Genomic DNA, 19,902 nt, shown 5'->3' with positions numbered 1-19,902 from the left:
CCTAATTATGGGAACATTGTTTTCAGGAGGCCCTCTGACCTCCACGTCTCTTCCAAGGAGCATTGGAGTGCCTCCAAATTTTTGGCAACCCTTGCATTCACTGCATAGACCAACACTATGGAAGACCCAATTCCTAATAATGAGAACATTTTTTCATGAGGCCCTTTATGTTTCTTCCAAGGGACATTGGAGTGCCTCACAATTTTTGGCAGCCCTTGCATTCACTGCATAGGCCAACATTATGGGCGACCCACTTCCTAATAATGGTAACATTGTTTTCAGGAGGCCCTCTGACCTCCAAGTGTCTTCCAAGGGGCATTGGAGTGCCTCCAAAATTTTGGCAACCCTAGCATTCACTGCATAGGCAAACACAATGGGAGACCCACTTCCTAATAATGGGAACATTGTTTTCAGGAGGACCTCTGACCTCCACGTCTCTTCCAAGGGGCATTGGAGTGCCTCCAAATTTTTGGCAACCCTTGCATTCACTGCATAGGCAAACAGTATGGGAGACCCACTTCCTAATAATGGGAACATTGTTTTCAGGAGGCCCTCCTCTAAGTCTTTTCAAAGGGGTATTGGGTTGCATCCAAATTTTCAAAGCTGTATTGGGGTGCGTCCAAATTTTGGGCAGACCTGCCACTCACTGCATACGCAATAACAGTATAGGAGACCCACTCTTTAGTAATGGGAACAACAAAGCATAGCCGGCTGATGGCTCTCTAAGAATAGTGAGGGTCGACTGCTGGCCCTTTAAGAATAGTAAAGGCCGCCTGATGGCCCTATAACTTTGTGACTTTCAGAGTCCCTCCTTCATAAATGAAACAGGATGTGTCTGATGATGTGTCACACACCACATGGCCAGATAAGGTTGTAAAATGTTAAAATGACATTTCCCGGTGAATGCATTTGTCACGGTTGAAAGCAATACAAAAGTGCAAAAATGCATTAAAACCGTTACCTGTGAACATAGCCCAAGGTGTGGAGGAGTATTTGTCATTTGAGCACTGTTCCCATCGATTTGGGCAATTTTTAGGCCCTCTGCAGACCGCTGGGGGGAGCCGCCTGAAAAATGCTCGAGTTTCCCATAGACTTACATTGGGTTCGTTGCTCGGGTCGAGCATTGAGCACCCGAGCATTTTAGTGCTCGCCCATCACTAATAATGACTTTTGTGTTTTCATTGGCTGTAAGCCATAATCATCAACATTAACAAATAAACACTTGAAATAGATCACTCTGTTTGTAATGAAGTTATACAATATGTGAGTTTCACTTTTTATATTGAAGAACTGAAATAAATTAACTTTTTGATGATATTCTAATTTAGTGAGATGCACCTGTATATGACCCACCGTGGTATATGTCCATTATCCTGTGCACCATCCAGATATATATATATCCCCCTTCCTGGTAAATGTCCCTTATCCTGTGCCCCATGCTGGTATATATAACCCCCATCCTTGTATATGTCCCTGTTCTGCCGCTGTTCTTTAATATATAGAAAAAAATAAACCATTTTACTCAACTTCCCCCCGATCTCCCGTCACGTGTCGTCGTCTTCTGCACCCGACAGCTGACGTCATCATGCAAGCAATGGGAGCGCATGACGTCACTGCTATGCGCCCCCAGTCACGTGCATGCCTAGGTCAGCTGCTGGCCATTGATTGGCCGGCAGCGTGCATTGCTATGCACGGACCTGACAGGTCTCTGCGCCGCAATACACTTCAGCTAGCTAAATGTGTGGTCCCCTCACCTGCCTCACTTGGAAAGTGCTTGTGACAACTAGGTCACACTATATAAATCCATGCAAACAGCATGGATTTATATAGTGTGACCCGAGAGAGTGGTAAAAATAAAAAAATAAATATATACTTACCCTCCGATGGCCCCCGGTGTCCCGCTCACTCCGTTCTCCCTTGCCGGCAACAGTGAATTGAAAGACCTGCCGACATCAACGTCGCGTGACCCGTCACATGACTCTGACGTCAGCACAGGTCCTTCAATTCACTGCAAAGTGCCAGGAAGCAAGTAGGAGCGCAGCGCGGGCCGCCAGAAGGTAAGTATACATTTATTTTTTATTTTATTCTTTTTTTTACAGATTTTTTAATGGTACCTGGGTGTGGATGAGACTCTCCTTTCCTCTACACCCGGGTACCATCCGCACATTAGAACGCTTGGATTACGCATCTACATATACAGAGATGCGTAATCCATGCGGTCTAATGCAAGTCAATGGCGGCGAAGACGCAGCGCTTCCGCAAAATAATTGATAGTGCTGCGTTTTTTTCCGCAATGATAATCCGCGGATTGTCATTGGGGAACATTGCTGCCCTTCTACCATGCGTTTTTAATGCGTTTCCGCAGCTGCAAAAACGCTGCGGAAACACATTAAAAACGCATCGTGGACACACAGCCTAACAAACTCTGTTCTTGAGCTATTCACACTGCAAACGCTGCTGCAAATCTTGGACTGATTATATATATTTAGTTTGTTTATGTCTACATTCCTGGCTTTGTATCTTTTGTAGTTTACTGCTGCGCACGTCTGCCTGTTATCTTGGTGTTATCTGTTCTAAATGCAATCCAAGTCTGTTGACTGTGTAATCAATTTTTGTCCAACCTGACATGCAGTTTAGAGAATCTACCTCAACAGGTGAGCCCATAACATTTGGTTTGTACCATCTTGCTTGTATGGTTTCTGTTGAAGGCAGATTAATCTCTGTACTGTCCAGCTGTTCTACAGTGAATATATATTTATTCAGGGACAAAGATAACACAGCTTACAACTCATATTTCATATAGCTTAGGATCGTAGCATCTTGTCTGTCAGCTCATAAAGTGAAAGTAAAATTGTGCTTCAGCTACACACAGTGAGCAGGAACTTCCTGGTTCCTTTTTTTAACAGTGCTTTCCTGGCAATATAACACTATTGCTGAAGACAGAAACTCATGCACTATTAAACAGTAGCAAATAGTACTTGTTACAATGCAAACAATAATAAGCATTATTCCAACAACTACGTATCCTGTTAGTTACATAGTAATTCTGAATTCTTCAAATTTGGCTCTTGGAAGTGACTATGTCATAACTTCAGCTATCATCTGGTCAGTGTCGCAATAAACAAACTCAACTATGCTACGTTCTAACAAATCACGCAGGTGATGTTTAATGTCAATGTGTTTGGTTTTCACATTGATCTTCTCACTGCATGCTAGTTTAATGCATCCTTGGTTGTCTTTATAAATCACAATTGGTTGAGTTGATGGCTTACCAAGATTTCCTAACAATTGGTTTAACCAAATGGCCTCTTGACTTGCGTGGGCTGCAGACATACAGTACAGACCAAAAGTTTGGACACACCTTCTCATTTAAAGATTTTTCTGTATTTTCATGACTTTGAAAATTGTACATTCACACTGAAGGCATCAAAACTATGAACTAACACATGTGGAATTATATACTTAACAAAAAAGTGTGAAACAACTGAAAATATGTCTTATATTCTAGGTTCCTCAAAGTAGCCACCTTTAGCTTTGATGACTGCTTTGCACACTCTTGGCATTCTCTTGATGAGCTTCAAGAGGTAGTCACTGGAAATGGTTTTCACTTCACAGGTGTGCCCTGTCAGGTTTAATAAGTGGGATTTCTTGCCTTATAAATGGGGTTGGGACCATCAGTTGTGTTGTGCAGAAGTCAGGTGGATACACAGCTGATAGTCCTACTGAATAGACTGTTAGAATTTGTATTGTGGCAAGAAAAAAGCAGCTAAGTAAAGAATAACGAGTGGCCATCATTACTTTAAGAAATGAAGGTCAGTCAGTCCGAAAAATTTGGCAAACTTTGAAAGTGTCCCCAAGTGCAGTTGCAAAAACCATCAAGCGCTACAAAGAAACTGGCTCACATAAGGATTGCCCCAGGAAAGGAAGACCAAGAGTCACCTCTGCTTCTGAGGATAAGTTCATCCGAGTCACCAGCCTCAGAAATCGCAGGTTAACAGCAGCTCAGATTAGAGACCAGGTCAATGCCACACAGAGTTCTAGCAGCAGACACATCTCTTCAACAACTGTTAAGAGGAGACTTTGTGCAGCAGGTCTTCATGGTAAAATAGCTGCTAGGAAACCACTGCTAAGGACAGGCAACAAGCAGAAAAGACTTGTTTGGGCTAAAGAACACAAGGAATGGACATTAGACCAGTGGAAATCTGTGCTTTGGTCTGATGAGTCCAAATTTGAGATCTTTGGTTCCAACCACCGTGTCTTTGTGCGACGCAGAAAAGGTGAACGGATGGACTCTACATGCCTGGTTCCCACCGTGAAGCATGGAGGAGGAGGTGTGATGGTGTGGGGGTGCTTTGCTGGTGACACTGTTGGGGATTTATTCAAAATTGAAGGCATACTGAACCAGCATGGCTACCACAGCATCTTGCAGCGGCATGCTATTCCATCCGGTTTGCGTTTAGTTGGACCATCATTTATTTTTCAACAGGACAATGACCCCAAACACACCTCCAGGCTGTGTAAGGGCTATTTGACCAAGGAGGAGAGTGATGGGGTGCTACGCCAGATGACCTGGCCTCCACAGTCACCAGACCTGAACACAATCGAGATGGTTTGGGGTGAGCTGGACCACAGAGTGAAGGCAAAAGGGCCAACAAGTGCTAAGCATCTCTGGGAACTCCTTCAAGATTGTTGGAAGACCATTTCCAGTGACTACCTCTTGAAGCTCATCAAGAGAATGTCAAGAGTGTGCAAAGCAGTCATCAAAGCAAAAGGTGGCTACTTTGAAGAACCTAGAATATAAGACATATTTTCAGTTGTTTCACACTTTTTTGTTAAGTATATAATTCCACATGTGTTAATTCATAGTTTTGATGCCTTCAGTGTGAATGTACAATTTTCAAAGTCATGAAAATACAGAAAAATCTTTAAATGAGAAGGTGTGTCCAAACTTTTGGTCTGTACTGTATACTCTGCTTCTGTAGATGACAATGCTACAGACAGCTGTATTCTGCTAGACCAAGAAATTGAATTTTCTCCAAGCTTGAACAAATAGCCGCATTTTGATTTATGATCACTTAAAGCGCACATGTCAGCAGGATTGTGCTGAGTAAACCACATACACATGTCACGTGGGTGACATTAAACTGATTAATATGATACCTTGGTTGATGAAGTCCGTCCTGTGGTTGTTGTGTAATTTTGACTTTCAGTTTGGAGATAATGATATGCTCGTGCTTTGGGGCGGCCTGTGGGGTGGGCTCTATCTGGTGCTCTGCTTACATATTCATCCGTATGCTCTTATGACAGCTCACAGTGCCTTTACTGACCTGCCTCCTATCTTGGGTGGGCATAGAGAAAACCCAAGAGCAGGTCCTTCAGAGGTTCTACTGGCCTGGATGTCCCTGAGAGATTGTTAACTATTGCCGGTCCTGTCCTACCGGTCAGCTAACTGACTGCCAAGCTAGTGCCATTACCCATTATAGAGGTTCCATTTGACCGCATTGCTCTGGATCTTATTGGACCCCTAGTTAAGTCTGCCAGAGGTCACCAATATATCCTGGTGGTCATGGACTATGCAACACTGTACCTAGAGGTGGTACCACTGAGAAACTCCTTTGCCCAAAGTATAGCCCAAGAGCTAGTCCATATTTTTTCCCAGACGGGCCTGCCAAAGGAGATCCTGACTGACCAAGGAACTCCTTTTTATGTAAGGTGAGGAGGGAGTTGTGTAAGGCCCTCCAGATTACGCAACTCAGGACATCAGGGTGTACTATCCACAGATGGACGGCCTGGTGGAGAGGTTCAACAAAACCTTGAAGCTAATGCTCAAGAAGATCGTGGAGAAGGATGGCCGAGACTGTGATTGCCTACTCCCGTACTTACTTGAGGGCTAAGGTCGAGGATGTCACAGAGGCAGAGACACGGTCACCAGCCCAGAAACAACAGTGCCGAGAACTGCTTCAGCAGAACCGATACCTGTTTCCAGAGTTGCCAGGATATACGCAGGTAATCAAGCATGAAATCCTGATGGAACCGCATGTGCAGGTAAACCTAAAACCATATCAAATTCCCAAAGCCCGCCGCAAGATGATTTTGAAGGGGGTGAGGAGAGTTAGCCTGGGCATTATTGAGGAGTCAAAGAGCGGCTGGTCCAGCCCCATTGTCCTTGTGCCGACGTCTGATGGAGAATGGTGCTTTTGTAATGATTATAGGAAGCTCAATGAGGTGTCCAAGTCCGATGCATATCCGATGACTTGGGTCGATGTACTCATTGAGAGGCTAGGGTCAGCCAGATAAATCACCACCCTTGACCTAACGAAAGAGTACTGGTAAATTCTCCCCACACAAGAAGGACGCTGCAGCTTACCTGGATGTCATCTGCAAAAGTTTCAAGCAGTTCTGGATGTGCTGAGGAAGAAGTGCGCCATGGAGAAGAAGGAAGCCAAATACTTAGGCTATATCATCGGGAGGGGCAAAATAAAGCCACAAGTGAACAAAGTAGATGTAATCCAAAATTGGCTGCAACTGATCACAAAGAAACAGGTTAGGGCGTTTCAGGGAATTGTGGGATACTATCTCTGGTTTATCCTGAATTCCGCCATGATAGCTGTTCCCCTGACCGACCTTCTTGAGGGCACACAGTCATCGATGACCAAATGGTCTTCCGAAGTGGAAATGGCGTTTCAAGAGTTGAAACTTGCCCTGTGTAAACAGCCGGTCTTGGTCGCACCTGACTTCAATAAGGCATGTGTGGTCCAGACAGACGCCTCAGAAGTCAGTTTGGGAGCTGTGTTGTCCCAGGAAATAGATGGTGAGGAACATCCAATCCTATACCTAAGTAGGAAACTTTCCTCTTGTGAAAAGAATCATGCTATGCTATGACTATCAAATGGGCAATTGACACTCTGATGTACAACCTGCTATGCAGAAAGTTCAGGCAAGTGTCAGATCATGCCCCACTGAGATGGATGAGAGAAAGGAAGGGGAAGAATGCCAGAGTTACTAGGTGGCTTCTAGCACTCCAGGATTTCAGCTTCCATGTGGAGCATAGGCCCGGGAAACTACACGATAACGCAGATGCTCTGTCTAGACTTCCCTGTTTAGTGACTAAAGGTGCCAAAACCCCCGGCTTTGGGTAGAGAGGGTGGGGAATATATGAGAAGGTCACTGGTAAAATAATAGAGAGGATATGTGTCACTCAGGATGTTAGCCTCAGTGATATGAACCTAGAAAAATGCCCCAGCATACTAAGTGCTGAGAGGGGTTAATCGGCCATATTAAGGAATGTTTTTTTGTGATCAGCTGAAGAGTGGGTGGGAGTCTGTTCACCATATCTCCACCCCAGGGTGTGATTCAGAAGGTAAATGTGGAGCCTTTGGATTCATTCAGTGTTCGGTGTGTCTGGAGATGAGAGCTCCGTAGCTGTGCTAGTGTTAAAGAGAACTGAACCTTGTTTTTGTTCTCCTAAGGAGGCGGAGCCCTGTAGCCACACAGACTGTACTGTATGCTATTTTGTTTTTCCTGTTATGCCAGAAGGGCCATGTTTGTTTACCTAATTTTGGACTGGTTTATGCAGTACGGTTTTACTAAACCAGTTGAGCACTTAAATGGAAAGTATTCCCGTGACTACCTCTGTAAGCAGCTGAATGAGTCAATCTATCACATTTGATATCAATATAGTATTACTGAGGTGTTTGACTCTACAGTTCTAAAACATATACTGGAAACTGCTATGTGATTTGCCATTAAACAGCTCTAGCCACACTCCCTAGAATGTGTTTTAAAGTTGGCACTCCTGATAATTGTGGTAACATTTGTTATTCTATTTGTTATAAAAGAACAAATAACAAACAATAAAAATAGAAAAAAGTTGTTTCAACAATCTCATTATTTTGTTTTTAAGCCTTTATAGTGCCAAAATGGGAAAACCAAACAGCAAGCTGGCTCCAGAGATGCTACAAGATTTAGTGCAAAGCACAGAATTCTCAGAGCAAGAATTAAAGCATTGGTATAAAGGATTTCTGAAGGATTGTCCATCCGGCATCCTTAACCTGCAAGAATTCCAGCAGCTCTATATTAAGGTATTTATTACCTGCTACTCATATGATAGCATATTATATCCATAACTATAGATTTGTCTGCAACACAAAATTCTATATGAAAACTGGTAAATGAAATCAAATTAAATATATACTAGTATACAGTATATTCTTTACCAAGTATCTGCTTATTGTATTTACAGTTTTTCCCATATGGTGATGCTTCCAAATTTGCTCAACATGCCTTTCGTACTTTTGACAAGAATGGAGATGGCACTATTGATTTCCGGGAATTCATCTGCGCCTTAAGTGTCACATCACGTGGAAGTTTTGAACAGAAGTTAAACTGGGCATTTGAAATGTATGATTTAGATGGAGATGGGAAAATTACAAGACTGGAAATGCTTGAGATTATTGAGGTATGGAACATTAAAGGCTGGATTGTATTGCATAACAATACGGGAAGAGAAAAGTAAACGTATGAACAGATATTAAATACGTTTTTCAACTTATCTACAGCAAATCTAAGAAAAACATGTCATTATGAAATCATAGGGATTTTAATAGCAAATGACACCATATATTGTTGAGCTAGAAATAAAATGAGACTCTCTAGTGTCAAGACCGATAATGATAAATATCTACGAGTATACTGCATAACTGAAAATTGTGCAGGTTAAATGTTTGTTTAGTTACAGCAATAATCAAAATATTTTATGCAGACGAATTTTGGGCCTAAATTGAAAATCTCTAAATGGGACTTTAAATGCCTTAAGTGTCTTCTATAGAACTGATGCTTTTGTATATGGCAGAAAAACCTTTATGGAACCTTTAAAGCAAAGGGATGTACTGTAGATGTGATTGCAATCTCTGTAGTGCATATAGCTGTGCAAATGATTTTCTGATTCACAATTACAGTCTAGATAATAGTCATGTAGCTGAGAAATTTTGGGGTGGTTACTGCCACTATGTGATCTCCTGCCCAATCTCCGGCTATCAATGTGTCCAAGGCAAAAGCAGAATTCATCGCTGAACAGGATAGACCTTCATTCCAGCTTATATTGCTCAATTTGGAGACAACATGGGCAACGCTATTAAAGGAAAGTCACACTGATCCTTCTTTCAGGATTATGGTGTAGGGTGGCTTAATGTACACTAGCCATACCCCTATAATCTTCATTCCAGGTACACTTACAGCTTTGCATTATATTGATTTGGTTGTGGAACCAGTGGTACAGCCATTTCACCTAGGTGTCCTAGTTTTTTCAACACTACAACATCAGGCCGCACATTGCTCGTGCTACTGTGAGCAGGCTGCGTGGGCTAAACGTGCTACCATGGCCCACAGCGTCTCCATATTTGTCTCTCATCAAGCATCTCTGGACGTCAATGGCTGGCAATTGTAACTGGATCTTCAAGCTGAACATTCCTCAGACATTCATTAATAACCTCATTGATTACAGGCCAAGACGTGTAAGTGCGTGTATTTCTGCGGGTGACGCTCATAATCAATATTGAATGAATTTAGATATTTAAAAATTTTTTTTTTTAAATTTTTCATCATTTGCATATCTTTAACACATATATCAATCCCTTGATTTTTATAATTTCACGACTTTTCCTTCTTGGTGTTGCAATTTCCATGTTGAGGAGTAGTGGAGTGTATAAAATGTTTAACTGCAGTAATCTGAGACAAAGAAAACCAATGGCTGTGGAATGCTACTTGAAGTTTAATATACAGTTTAGACAATTGCAGCTTCTGTATGGAACATATCTGATGACTAAACATCATCCATTGCTGTGCCCAGTTTAGAAGCCTTGCTTTGCCTACCACTTTATTGATTTTGTCCACAATTAGATGTATACCCAATACAGGAATATTATGATTGGATGGGAATAATTTTATAGGAAACATTTCCTATCAGACCTGGTTGTTCAGCCTCTGTTCACATCTGCGTTCAGCATGTGTTATGTGTAAATTCAACCTCACATAGTTTTGGTCCCATTTTCATTCTGCACCTGTTTTAAGAGTAGAATCTGACACCACGACTTCTGTAAAACAATAGCTAAGAGAAGCAGAATAGATCTTCTATTATGGGCAATCCTGATGGGGGCATTTTGTTCTTGCTATAAATAGTTGCATTGTTACAGAATTAATATTAAAGAGGTTGTCCCATAAGAAACATTTATCACTATTCCACAGGACAGTTCATAAATGTATGATTGCTGGGGTTCTTACCACCAGAAATCACATCAATTACAAGAAGGAGGGTTCCAAAGTATCCCTGGGGGAATGAAGAAGTATTGTGCAGGCATGACCTTCACTCTATTCACTACCATGAGCACTATTACTCCCCAATAAAGTGAATGGAGCAGTGATTACGAAGGTGCACTGCCTCTCTATTCACAAGGGGGGGTCTTAGTTGTTTGACCTCCAGTGAACAAACATTTCTCATCTCTTCAGTAGATAGGTGGTACGTTTTTTATAGGGCAACTCCTTTTAAATATATGCACATTTTATTGAAAGTTCATCCAATAAATTAAAGGCTATTAATTGTTATGTTTTCTCTCTCCCCGTTTAACCCTTAGGCCATTTACAAAATGGTCGGCACTGTAATTATGATGCGCATGAATCAGGATGGCCTAACTCCACAACAGAGAGTTGACAAAATCTTCACAAAGATGGACAAGGACAGAGATGATCAAATCACCCTGGAAGAGTTTAAAGAGGCAGCAAAGAGTGACCCCTCCATAGTGCTTCTTTTGCAATGTGACATGCAAAAATAGCCTCTTCTCCACTTTCACGGCTCTGTTGAGCACCCTGCATGCACCTCACTACCTTTCCCATCCCACATCCTCCTGGGACTTTCTTCCTATTCAGTAACAGTCCTGATCTCATGAAAGAGGGAGGTGGTGAATCGACTTCTCAACAAATGATGATATGAGACTGACAATGCCGACCAGTAACACACACGCACAGGAAGATACACACATCGGTACACAATTTCATTGTGTACAGGGTTTCAATTCTCTCATAACCTTTTATGGCTTAAAGTTGAGATATTATTAGCGTAATACTACACATAAATCCACCTGTCTCTGTCAATGCGTAAGGTAACAAGAAAAGTCTCGTTCTTCACAGTAAAAATGTTTCTATTTACTGTTTGATTGGTCATGGATGAATTCATGAAATTTGTTTGGCGCTTGATATATAAGCAGTGTACATTATATATTTTGTCAGTTGCTTGAAGCTAAGCACTGGGAAAGGAGAAGTTATTTTGCTATCAAAAGTTGTAATGCTTTCCATCGGCCAGCCTACAGCCTATCATGTGATTTCATGATAACTCATGCTCATTGTGCATTTAAAGACCCAGCTTTACTGTTTCTTTCGTGTGGTTTTTTCCACATACACCTATGGGGAGCCTAAAAACACACGTAAAATCACAATTGCGTTTTTAAGTGCATAATCATAGTGTTTATGCCTTAAAAACACATAAAAAATATTTTGACAAATCCACACCTAAAATGCATACATAAAAAAACGGAGAACACTTCTAAAACAAACAATACAATAAACAGAGCAGACGGCATACATTTGTGAAAAAAAATGCAGCATTTCCGCTACATGGAAACATGGCCTTAGACATGGATGGGAACATAGGAGGTAAAAACCACAAAGTTTACAAATATGTCCTGTGAACTGAATGTTATTTATGTCATATAAATTACAATACATTGGCTATGGATGCATGGCATGCGCTGTTATTTTGCTTACATATGAATACTTTGCATGTTACATAAGTAGAAAACTAACATGCTATTTCTTATCATTATTTTTTTATGTGTAAAGTGCTTAGTTAGAGTGTCTGAGTGTTGTTAAATGTGAATTTGTGGCAGATACTACATAGGTGATTGATGAAACTGTTCTTTTTTCATAGAGATCTCAAGCCACCAAGTGCATGGCAGATACATATTTGGAGCATTATTACCGCATTGCTAGGTGATTTGAGAGACAGGCTCAGAAATTTGTTTGTAACAAGACTGCTATTGCAACAATAATTAATGAACATGAATTCCCTTATGTGCCAAATAAAAGGATAAGCAAACAAAATTCAGCCCTAATTGTGTTGCTATGGTTAACATGGTGCAATTATGCAGAAAAATTGTATGTCAGCACTTTTGGGCCTGTCGGTCCTTTAACTGTCCCCATGACTGTCCCAGCAGAAGATTCCTAAACCCTTGCTTGCTCTGTGTGTGAGTGTATAGTCTGAACAGTACAAGTTGACTTGGTATATTTTTCTATTTGAAAATAAAATATATTAAAATGATGAAAGCATTATTTTTCATTTTGACTAAAACCCATAAGAGATTGAAAGTAATGCAAACAGTGCCACACTTGGGGTCAGAAGAGATACACCTAGGTATACGTAGGAAGTGTAAAACTGGGGAACAGCCAAACTCTGCTACAAAGGTGAAGTTGTGAAAGACAGTTTCAGGTGACAAGTCCTACACCATGACAAGACTGATCTCAGCAACAATACTCCTGGTAGTTATATTGCATCAGCAAGTTCTCTCCCAGGCAAAGATTTCAAACCAGACTGGGGTTTCAAGATGTGTTGTTCAAGCTCATTTGAACAAGAACCAAGAAATGGTAAACATTAAGAACTGTTCATGCAGTGGTTTGTCAGGGAAACTTAGTGTAACAGATGAAAGACACATCTTGCTTAGTTCCCTTAAAAATTGGAAGATTTCCAACAACGCCAACAGCTAAGAACTGGCAGCAACCATTGGAGCAAGCTATATCTATCTACTGTTTGGAGACATCTGGCCAGAAGTTGTCCTCACCTTCTACATGGAAACAAGGCGAAGTGACTCAACTATACACAATAACTTAGGAACTGGAACGCAGAAGACTGTATACTATACAATATGTATATAGAACTGTATACTATACACTGAGCATACAGTAACATAGTAACATAGTTTTTAAGGTTGAAGGAAGACTAAGTCCATCTAGTTCAACCCATAGCCTAACAAGTTGATCCAGAGGAAGGCAAAAAAAAACCATGTGGCAAACACTAAGCTCCACATTGGGAAAAAAAAATCCTTCCTGACTCCATACGACAATCAGACTAGTTCCCTGGATCAACGCCCTATCAAGGAATCTAGTATATATAACCTGTAATGTTATACTTTTCAAGAAAGGCATCCATGCCCTTCTTAAATTTTAGTAGTGAATCACTCATTACAACATCATGCGGCAGAGAGTTCCATAGTCTCACTGCTCTTACAGTAAAGAATCCGCGTCTGTGATTATGATTAAACTTTCTTTCCTCCAGATGTAGAAGATGCCCCCTGGTCCCCGTCTCAGGCCTCAGAGTAAAAAGATCAGTAGAAAGGTCTTTGTACTGTCCCCTCATATACTTGTACATAGTAATAAGATCACCCCTAAGCTATCGTTTTTCCAAAGTAAATAACCCCAAGTGTAATAACCTGTCTTGGTATTGCAGACCCCCCCAGTCCTCTAATAACCTTGGTCGCTCTTCTCTGCACCCGCTCTAGTTCACCTATGTCTTTCTTATACACCGGAGACCAGAACTGTACACAGTATTCTAAGTGTGGTCGCACTAGTGACTTGTATAGAGGTAAAATGATGTTCTTCTCATGAGCATCTATGCCTCTTTTAATGCATCCCATTATTTTATTTGCCTTTGCAGCAGCTGCCTGACACTGGCCATCAAACGTAAGCTTGTCGTCCACCAATACACCCAGGTCTTTTTCAGTGACAGTTTTGCACAGTGTTTTACAATTAACCCCTTAAGCCCCGCGGGTGGTTTGCACGTTAATGACCGGGCCAATTTTTACAATTCTGACCACTGTCACTTTATGAGGTAATTACTCTGGAACGCTTCAACGGATCCCCCTGATTCTGAGATTGTTTTTTCGTGACATATTGTACTTCATGATTGTGGAAAAATTTCTTCGATATCACTTGCGTTTATTTGTGAAAAAAAACGGAAATTTGGCAAAAATTTTGAAAATTTTGCAATTTTCAAAATTTGAATTTTTAAGCCCTGAAATCAGAGCGATATGTCACACAAAAGAGTTAATAAATAACATTTCCCACATGTCTACTTTACATCAGCACAATTTTGGAACCAAAATTTTTTTTTGTTAGGGAGCTATAAGGGTTAAAAGTTGACCAGCGATTTCTCATTTTTCCAACAAAATTTATAAAACCATTTTTTTAGGGACCACATCACATTTGAAGTCACTTGGAGAGGTCTTTATGACAGAAAATACACAAAAGTGACACCATTCTAAAAACTGCACCCCTCAAGGTGCTCAAAACCACATTCAAGAACTTTATTAACCCTTCAGGTGCTTCACAGGAATTTTTTGAATGTGGAAGAAAAAAATGAACATTTAACTTTTTTCACAAAAATGTTACTTTAGACCCAATTTTTTTTATTTTCACTGGGGTAACAAGAAAAAATGGACCCCAAAATTTGTTGTGCAATTTCCCCTGGGCACGCAGATACCCAATATTTGGGGAAGAAACACTGTTTGGGCGCACGGCAGGGCTCGGAAGGGAAGGAGCGCCATTTGACTTTTTGATTGTAAAATTTGCTTGAATAATTAGCGGACGCCATGTTGTGTTTGGAGAGCCCCTGTGTACCCAAACTTTGGAGCTCCCCCACAAGTGACCCCATTTTGGAAACTAGACCCCCCAAGGCACCTTTATAGATGCATAGTGAGCACTTGGAACCCCCAGGTGCTTCACAAATTGATTCGTAAAAATGAAAAAGTGAAAAAAAAAACACTTTTTCATTTTTACGAATCAATTTGTGAAGCACCTAGGGGTTCCAAGTGCTCACTATGCATCTAGATAGGTGCCTTGGGGGGTCTAGTTTCCAAAATGGGGTCACTTGTGGGGGAGCTCCAATGTTTGGGCACACAGGGACTCTCTAAATACAACATGGTATCCGCTAACAAATTGAATGGAAAATCGGCTCAAATTGTTAGCGGACACCACATTGCGTTTGGAGAGCCCCTCTGTGCCCAAACTTTGGAACTCCCCCACAAGTGACCCCATTCTGGAAACTAGACCCCCCAAGGCACCTTTCTAGATGCATAGCGAGCACTTGGAACCCCCAGGTGCTTCACAAATTGATTCGTAAAAATGAAAAAGTGAAAAAAAAAACACTTTTTCATTTTTACGAATCAATTTGTGAAGCACCTAGGGTTCCAAGTGCTCACTATGCATCTAGATAGGTGCCTTGGGGGGTCTAGTTTCCAAAATGGGGTCACTTGTGGGGGAGCTCCAATGTTTGGGCACACAGGGACTCTCCAAATGCAACATGATATCCGCTAACAATTTGAGCCGACAATTTGTTAGCGGATATCATGTTGCATTTAGAGAGTCCCTGTGTGCCCAAACATTGGAGCTCCCCCACAAGTGACCCCATTTTGGAAACTAGACCCCCCAAGGCACCTATCTAGATTCATAGTGAGCACTTGGAACCCCAGGTGCTTCACAAATTGATTCATAAAAATGAAAAAGTGTTTTTTTTTTCACTTTTTCATTTTTACGAATCAATTTGTGAAGCACCTGGGGGTTCCAAGTGCTCACTATGAACCTAGATAGGTGCCTTGGGGGGTCTAGTTTCCAAAATGGGGTCACTTGTGGGGGAGCTCCAATGTTTGGGCACACAGGGACTCTCTAAATACAACATGGTATCCACTAACAAATTGAATGGAAAATCGGCTCAAATTGTTAGCGGACACCACATTGCGTTTGGAGAGCCCCTCTGTGCCCAAACTTTGGAACTCCCCCACAAGTGACCCCATTTTGGAAACTAGACCCCCCAAGGCACCTTTCTAGATGCATAGTGAGCACTTGGAACCCCCAGGTGCTTCACAAATTGATTCGTAAAAATGAAAAAGTGAAAAAAAAACACTTTTTCATTTTTACGAATCAATTTGTGAAGCACCTGGGGTTCCAAGTGCTCACTATGCATCTAGATAGGTGCCTTGGGGGGTCTAGTTTCCAAAATGGGGTCACTTGTGGGGGAGCTCCAATGTTTGGGCACACAGGGACTCTCCAAATGCAACATGATATCCGCTAACAATTTGAGCCGACAATTTGTTAGCGGATATCATGTTGCATTTGGAGAGTCCCTGTGTGCCCAAACATTGGAGCTCCCCCACAAGTGACCCCATTTTGGAAACTAGACCCCCCCAAGGCACCTATCTAGATTCATAGTGAGCACTTGGAACCCCAGGTGCTTCACAAATTGATTCAGAAAAATGAAAAAGTGTTTTTTTTTTCACTTTTTCATTATTACGAATCAATTTGTGAAGCACCTGGGGGTTCCAAGTGCTCACTATGCATCTAGAAAGGTGCCTTGGGGGGTCTAGTTTCCAAAATGGGGTCACTTGTGGGGGAGCTCCAAAGTTTGGGCACAGAGGGGCTCTCCAAACGCAATGTGGTGTCCGCTAACAATTTGAGCCGATTTTCCATTCAATTTGTTAGCGGATACCATGTTGCATTTAGAGAGTCCCTGTGTGCCCAAACATTGGAGCCCCCCCAGAAGTGACCCCATTTTGGAAACTAGACCCCCCAAGGCACCTATCTAGATTCATAGTGAGCACTTGGAACCCCAGGTGCTTCACAAATTGATTCATAAAAATGAAAAAGTGTTTTTTTTTTTCACTTTTTCATTTTTACGAATCAATTTGTGAAGCACCTGGGGGTTCCAAGTGCTCACTATGCATCTAGATAGGTGCCTTGGGGGGTCTAGTTTCCAAAATGGGGTCACTTGTGGAGGAGCTCCAATGTTTGGGCACACAGGGGCTCTCCAAACGCAACATGGCGTCCGCTAACAATTTGAGCCGATTTTCCATTCAATTTGTTAGCGGACACCATGTCGCGTTTGGAGAGCCCATGATGTGCCTAAACAGTGGAGCTCCCCCACAAGTGTCCCCATTTTGGAAACTATACCCCTCAAGGATTTTATTAAGGTGTATAGTGAACATTTTTAACCCAGAGGTACGGCACAGAATTTGTTTACATTAGGTCATCATATTGAATAAGTTGTCATTATTCTTGAGCGCAAGTGCTCGCTACTTGAGTTTGCATCGGGTACTCCGGTATGCACCATGTACAGCGTGTGCTCGAGTGACATGCTCGAGTCCCTGCTCCGCATGTTTCACGGTTATTAGACACCCAAAAAAAAACATGCGGGGATCGCTCGTGCATGGCAGGCAATCCCCGTAAAGTTTTTTGGCCGCAAAGCATATGGGGCAGAGACTCGAGCATGTCACTCAAATACCCACGATACTCAATGCATACCAGAGCACCCGATGCAAACTCAAGTAGTGAGCACTTGCTCTCAACACTAGTCGCCATATCGTCATCTTTTTTTCTTACTTTTGAAAAAAATCCCAACCCCAGCCCTAACCCTAGCACAACCCTAGCCCTAGCACAACCCTAGCCCCAGCACAACCCTAGCCCCAGCACAACCCTAGCCCCAGCACAACCCTAGCCCCAGCACAACCCTAGCTCCAAACCCAGCCCTAACCCTAGCCCAATCCTAACCCAAGAGTTTATTTTTGACGCCGCTCCTTGTGCGGTATAAGTGATTAGACGACTTTATTCTTCGGGTCGGTGTGATTACAGCAATGCCAGAATCATATGGGGTTTTTATGACTGACAGCTGTCACACACTAAAAGACGCATTTTTTGTAAAATCTAGTTTTTGCATCGCCATATTTTGAGAGCTATAATTTTTCCAGATTTTGGCAGACAGTCATGTGACGGCTCGTTTTTTGCGGGATGACTTGACGTTGTTATTGGTGCCATTTTCAGGCACGTGACATTTTTTGATTGCTTTCTATTCCGATTTTTGGGAGGCAGAATAAACAAAAACCAACAATTCAGGAATTGTTTTTTTTTTTTTTTTTTTATTCTGTTCCGCGTGTGGTAAAATTGATGAGGCAGCTTTATTCTTTGGGTCAGTACGTTTACAGCGGTACCACATTTGTATCATTTTTCTATGTTTTGGCGCTTATACACAATAAAAGCTATTTTATAGAAAAAAATATTTTTTAGTATCGCTTTATTCTGAGAGCTATAACTTTTTTATTTTTCGGCTGATGGAGCTGTATGGCGGCTTGTTTTTTGCGGGATGAGATGACGTTTTCAGCGGTATCATTTTTATTTATATGCGTCTTTTTGATCGCGTGTTATTCCACTTTTTGTTTGGCGGTATGGTGATAAAGCATTGTTTTTTGCTTCTTTTTTTTTTTTTTTTTTACCGTGTTCACTGAAGGGGTTAACTAGTGGGACAGTTTTATAGGTCAGGTTGTTCCGGACGCGGCGATACCAAATATGTGTACTTTTATTGTTTTTTTTTTATTTTTTTTATAATAATATTTATTGATGGGTACATTATATTTTTATTTTTGGTGTATTATTTTTTTTATTTTTTTATAATATTTTTGCACATTTTTTTTTTTTTCCACTTTCACACAGTTTATACACTTTATTACTTTGTCCCACTCTGGGACTTTCACTTTTTTTTTTCTGATCGCCTGCATGGCACAGGAATGGAGCACCATCCCTATGCCATGAAGGCTGTCAGAAGTGCACAGTGTGAAGATTGCTTGGAGATGCACTGCGCATGTCCAAGCAATCTTCCTGCTCTCTGGTGACCGGGAAGCCTTTGCAGGCTGCGCTGGAAGCCGGAAGAGGAGGTGAGTATCGCCGATCACCTCCCCTTGCCCCCGCAATGCCGCGATCGACTTCGATCGCAGCATCGCGGGGGTTAATGTGCTGGGAGCGGTGCAGGACCGCTCCCTGCACATAGTACCGGGTGTCAGCTGTGACAATCAGCTGACACCCGGCGGCGATCGCGCCCGCACAGCCTGTGTGCGCGCGCGATCGCGATGACGTACTAATACGGGTCTGGCTCTTAAGTCCCAGGGCACAGACGCGTATTAGTACGTCAGATGTTATTAAGGGGTTAAGCATATAATTATACATTTTATTTCCTCTACCCAAGTGCCATTACCTTACATTTATCCCCATTAAAGCTCATTTGCCATTTATTAGCCCAAGCTTCTAGTTTACATAGATCCTCCTGTAATATAAAATTGTCCTCCTCTGTATTGATTACCCTGCAGAGTTTAGTGTCATCTGCAGATATTGAAATACTACTCTGTATGCCCCCTACAAGGTCATTAATAAATATGTTAAAAAGAAGCAGGCCCAATACTGACCCCTGTGGTACCCCACTGTTAACTGAGACCCAGTCTGAGAGTGTTCCATTAATAACCACCCTTTGTTTCCTATCACTGAGCCAGTTCTTAACCCACATACATATATTTTCCCCTATCCCCATTGTTCTCATTTTATGTATCAACCTTTTGTGTGGAACCATATCAAAAGCTTTTGAAAAGTCCATATACACAACATCCACTGCATTTCCTTGGTCCAGTCCGGAACTTGCCTCCTCATAAAAGCTGATCAGATTAGTTTGACATGAATGATCCCTCGTAAACCCATGTTGATATTGGGTCATGAGGTTATTCTTCTTCAGATACTCTAGTATAGCATCTCTTAGGAAACCCTCCAGGATTTTACCCACAGTAGAGGTTAAGCTTACTGGCCTATAATTTCCAAGTACGTTTTTTGTCCCCTTTTTAAATATTGGCACCACATTTGCTATACGCCAGTCCTGTGGTACAGACCCTGTTATTATGGAATTTTTAAAGATTAAAAATAATGGTCTATCTATGACATTATTTAATTCCTGCATTACTCGCGGGTGTATCCCATCCGGGCCCGGGGATTTGTCAA

The 19,902-nt window shown here is 41.8% G+C and overlaps 1 protein-coding gene across 1 annotated transcript in view; it reads left to right on the top strand.

Moving 5' to 3' along the window:
• Positions 1-12,372, top strand: part of HPCAL4 (hippocalcin like 4) — an 87,435-nt gene extending 75,063 nt beyond the window's left edge. Inside the window, exons 2-4 of the mRNA XM_073665610.1 lie at positions 7,904-8,081; positions 8,243-8,458; positions 10,629-12,372. Coding sequence (XP_073521711.1) covers positions 7,920-8,081; positions 8,243-8,458; positions 10,629-10,826 — 576 coding nt within the window. The 5' untranslated portion in view covers positions 7,904-7,919 and the 3' untranslated portion in view covers positions 10,827-12,372. The remainder of the gene's footprint in view (positions 1-7,903; positions 8,082-8,242; positions 8,459-10,628) is intronic.
• The last annotated feature ends 7,530 nt before the right edge of the window (positions 12,373-19,902 follow it).

The sequence above is a fragment of the Phyllobates terribilis genome, unplaced genomic scaffold, assembly GCF_046119375.1.
Source record: "Phyllobates terribilis strain yellow unplaced genomic scaffold, ASM4611937v1 Scaffold_2__4_contigs__length_985480577, whole genome shotgun sequence".
In the NCBI taxonomy this organism is placed as follows: Eukaryota; Metazoa; Chordata; class Amphibia; order Anura; family Dendrobatidae; genus Phyllobates; species Phyllobates terribilis.
The sequence above is the reverse complement of the archived record's forward strand: the minus strand, read 5'-3'. Positions and strand labels throughout refer to the sequence as shown.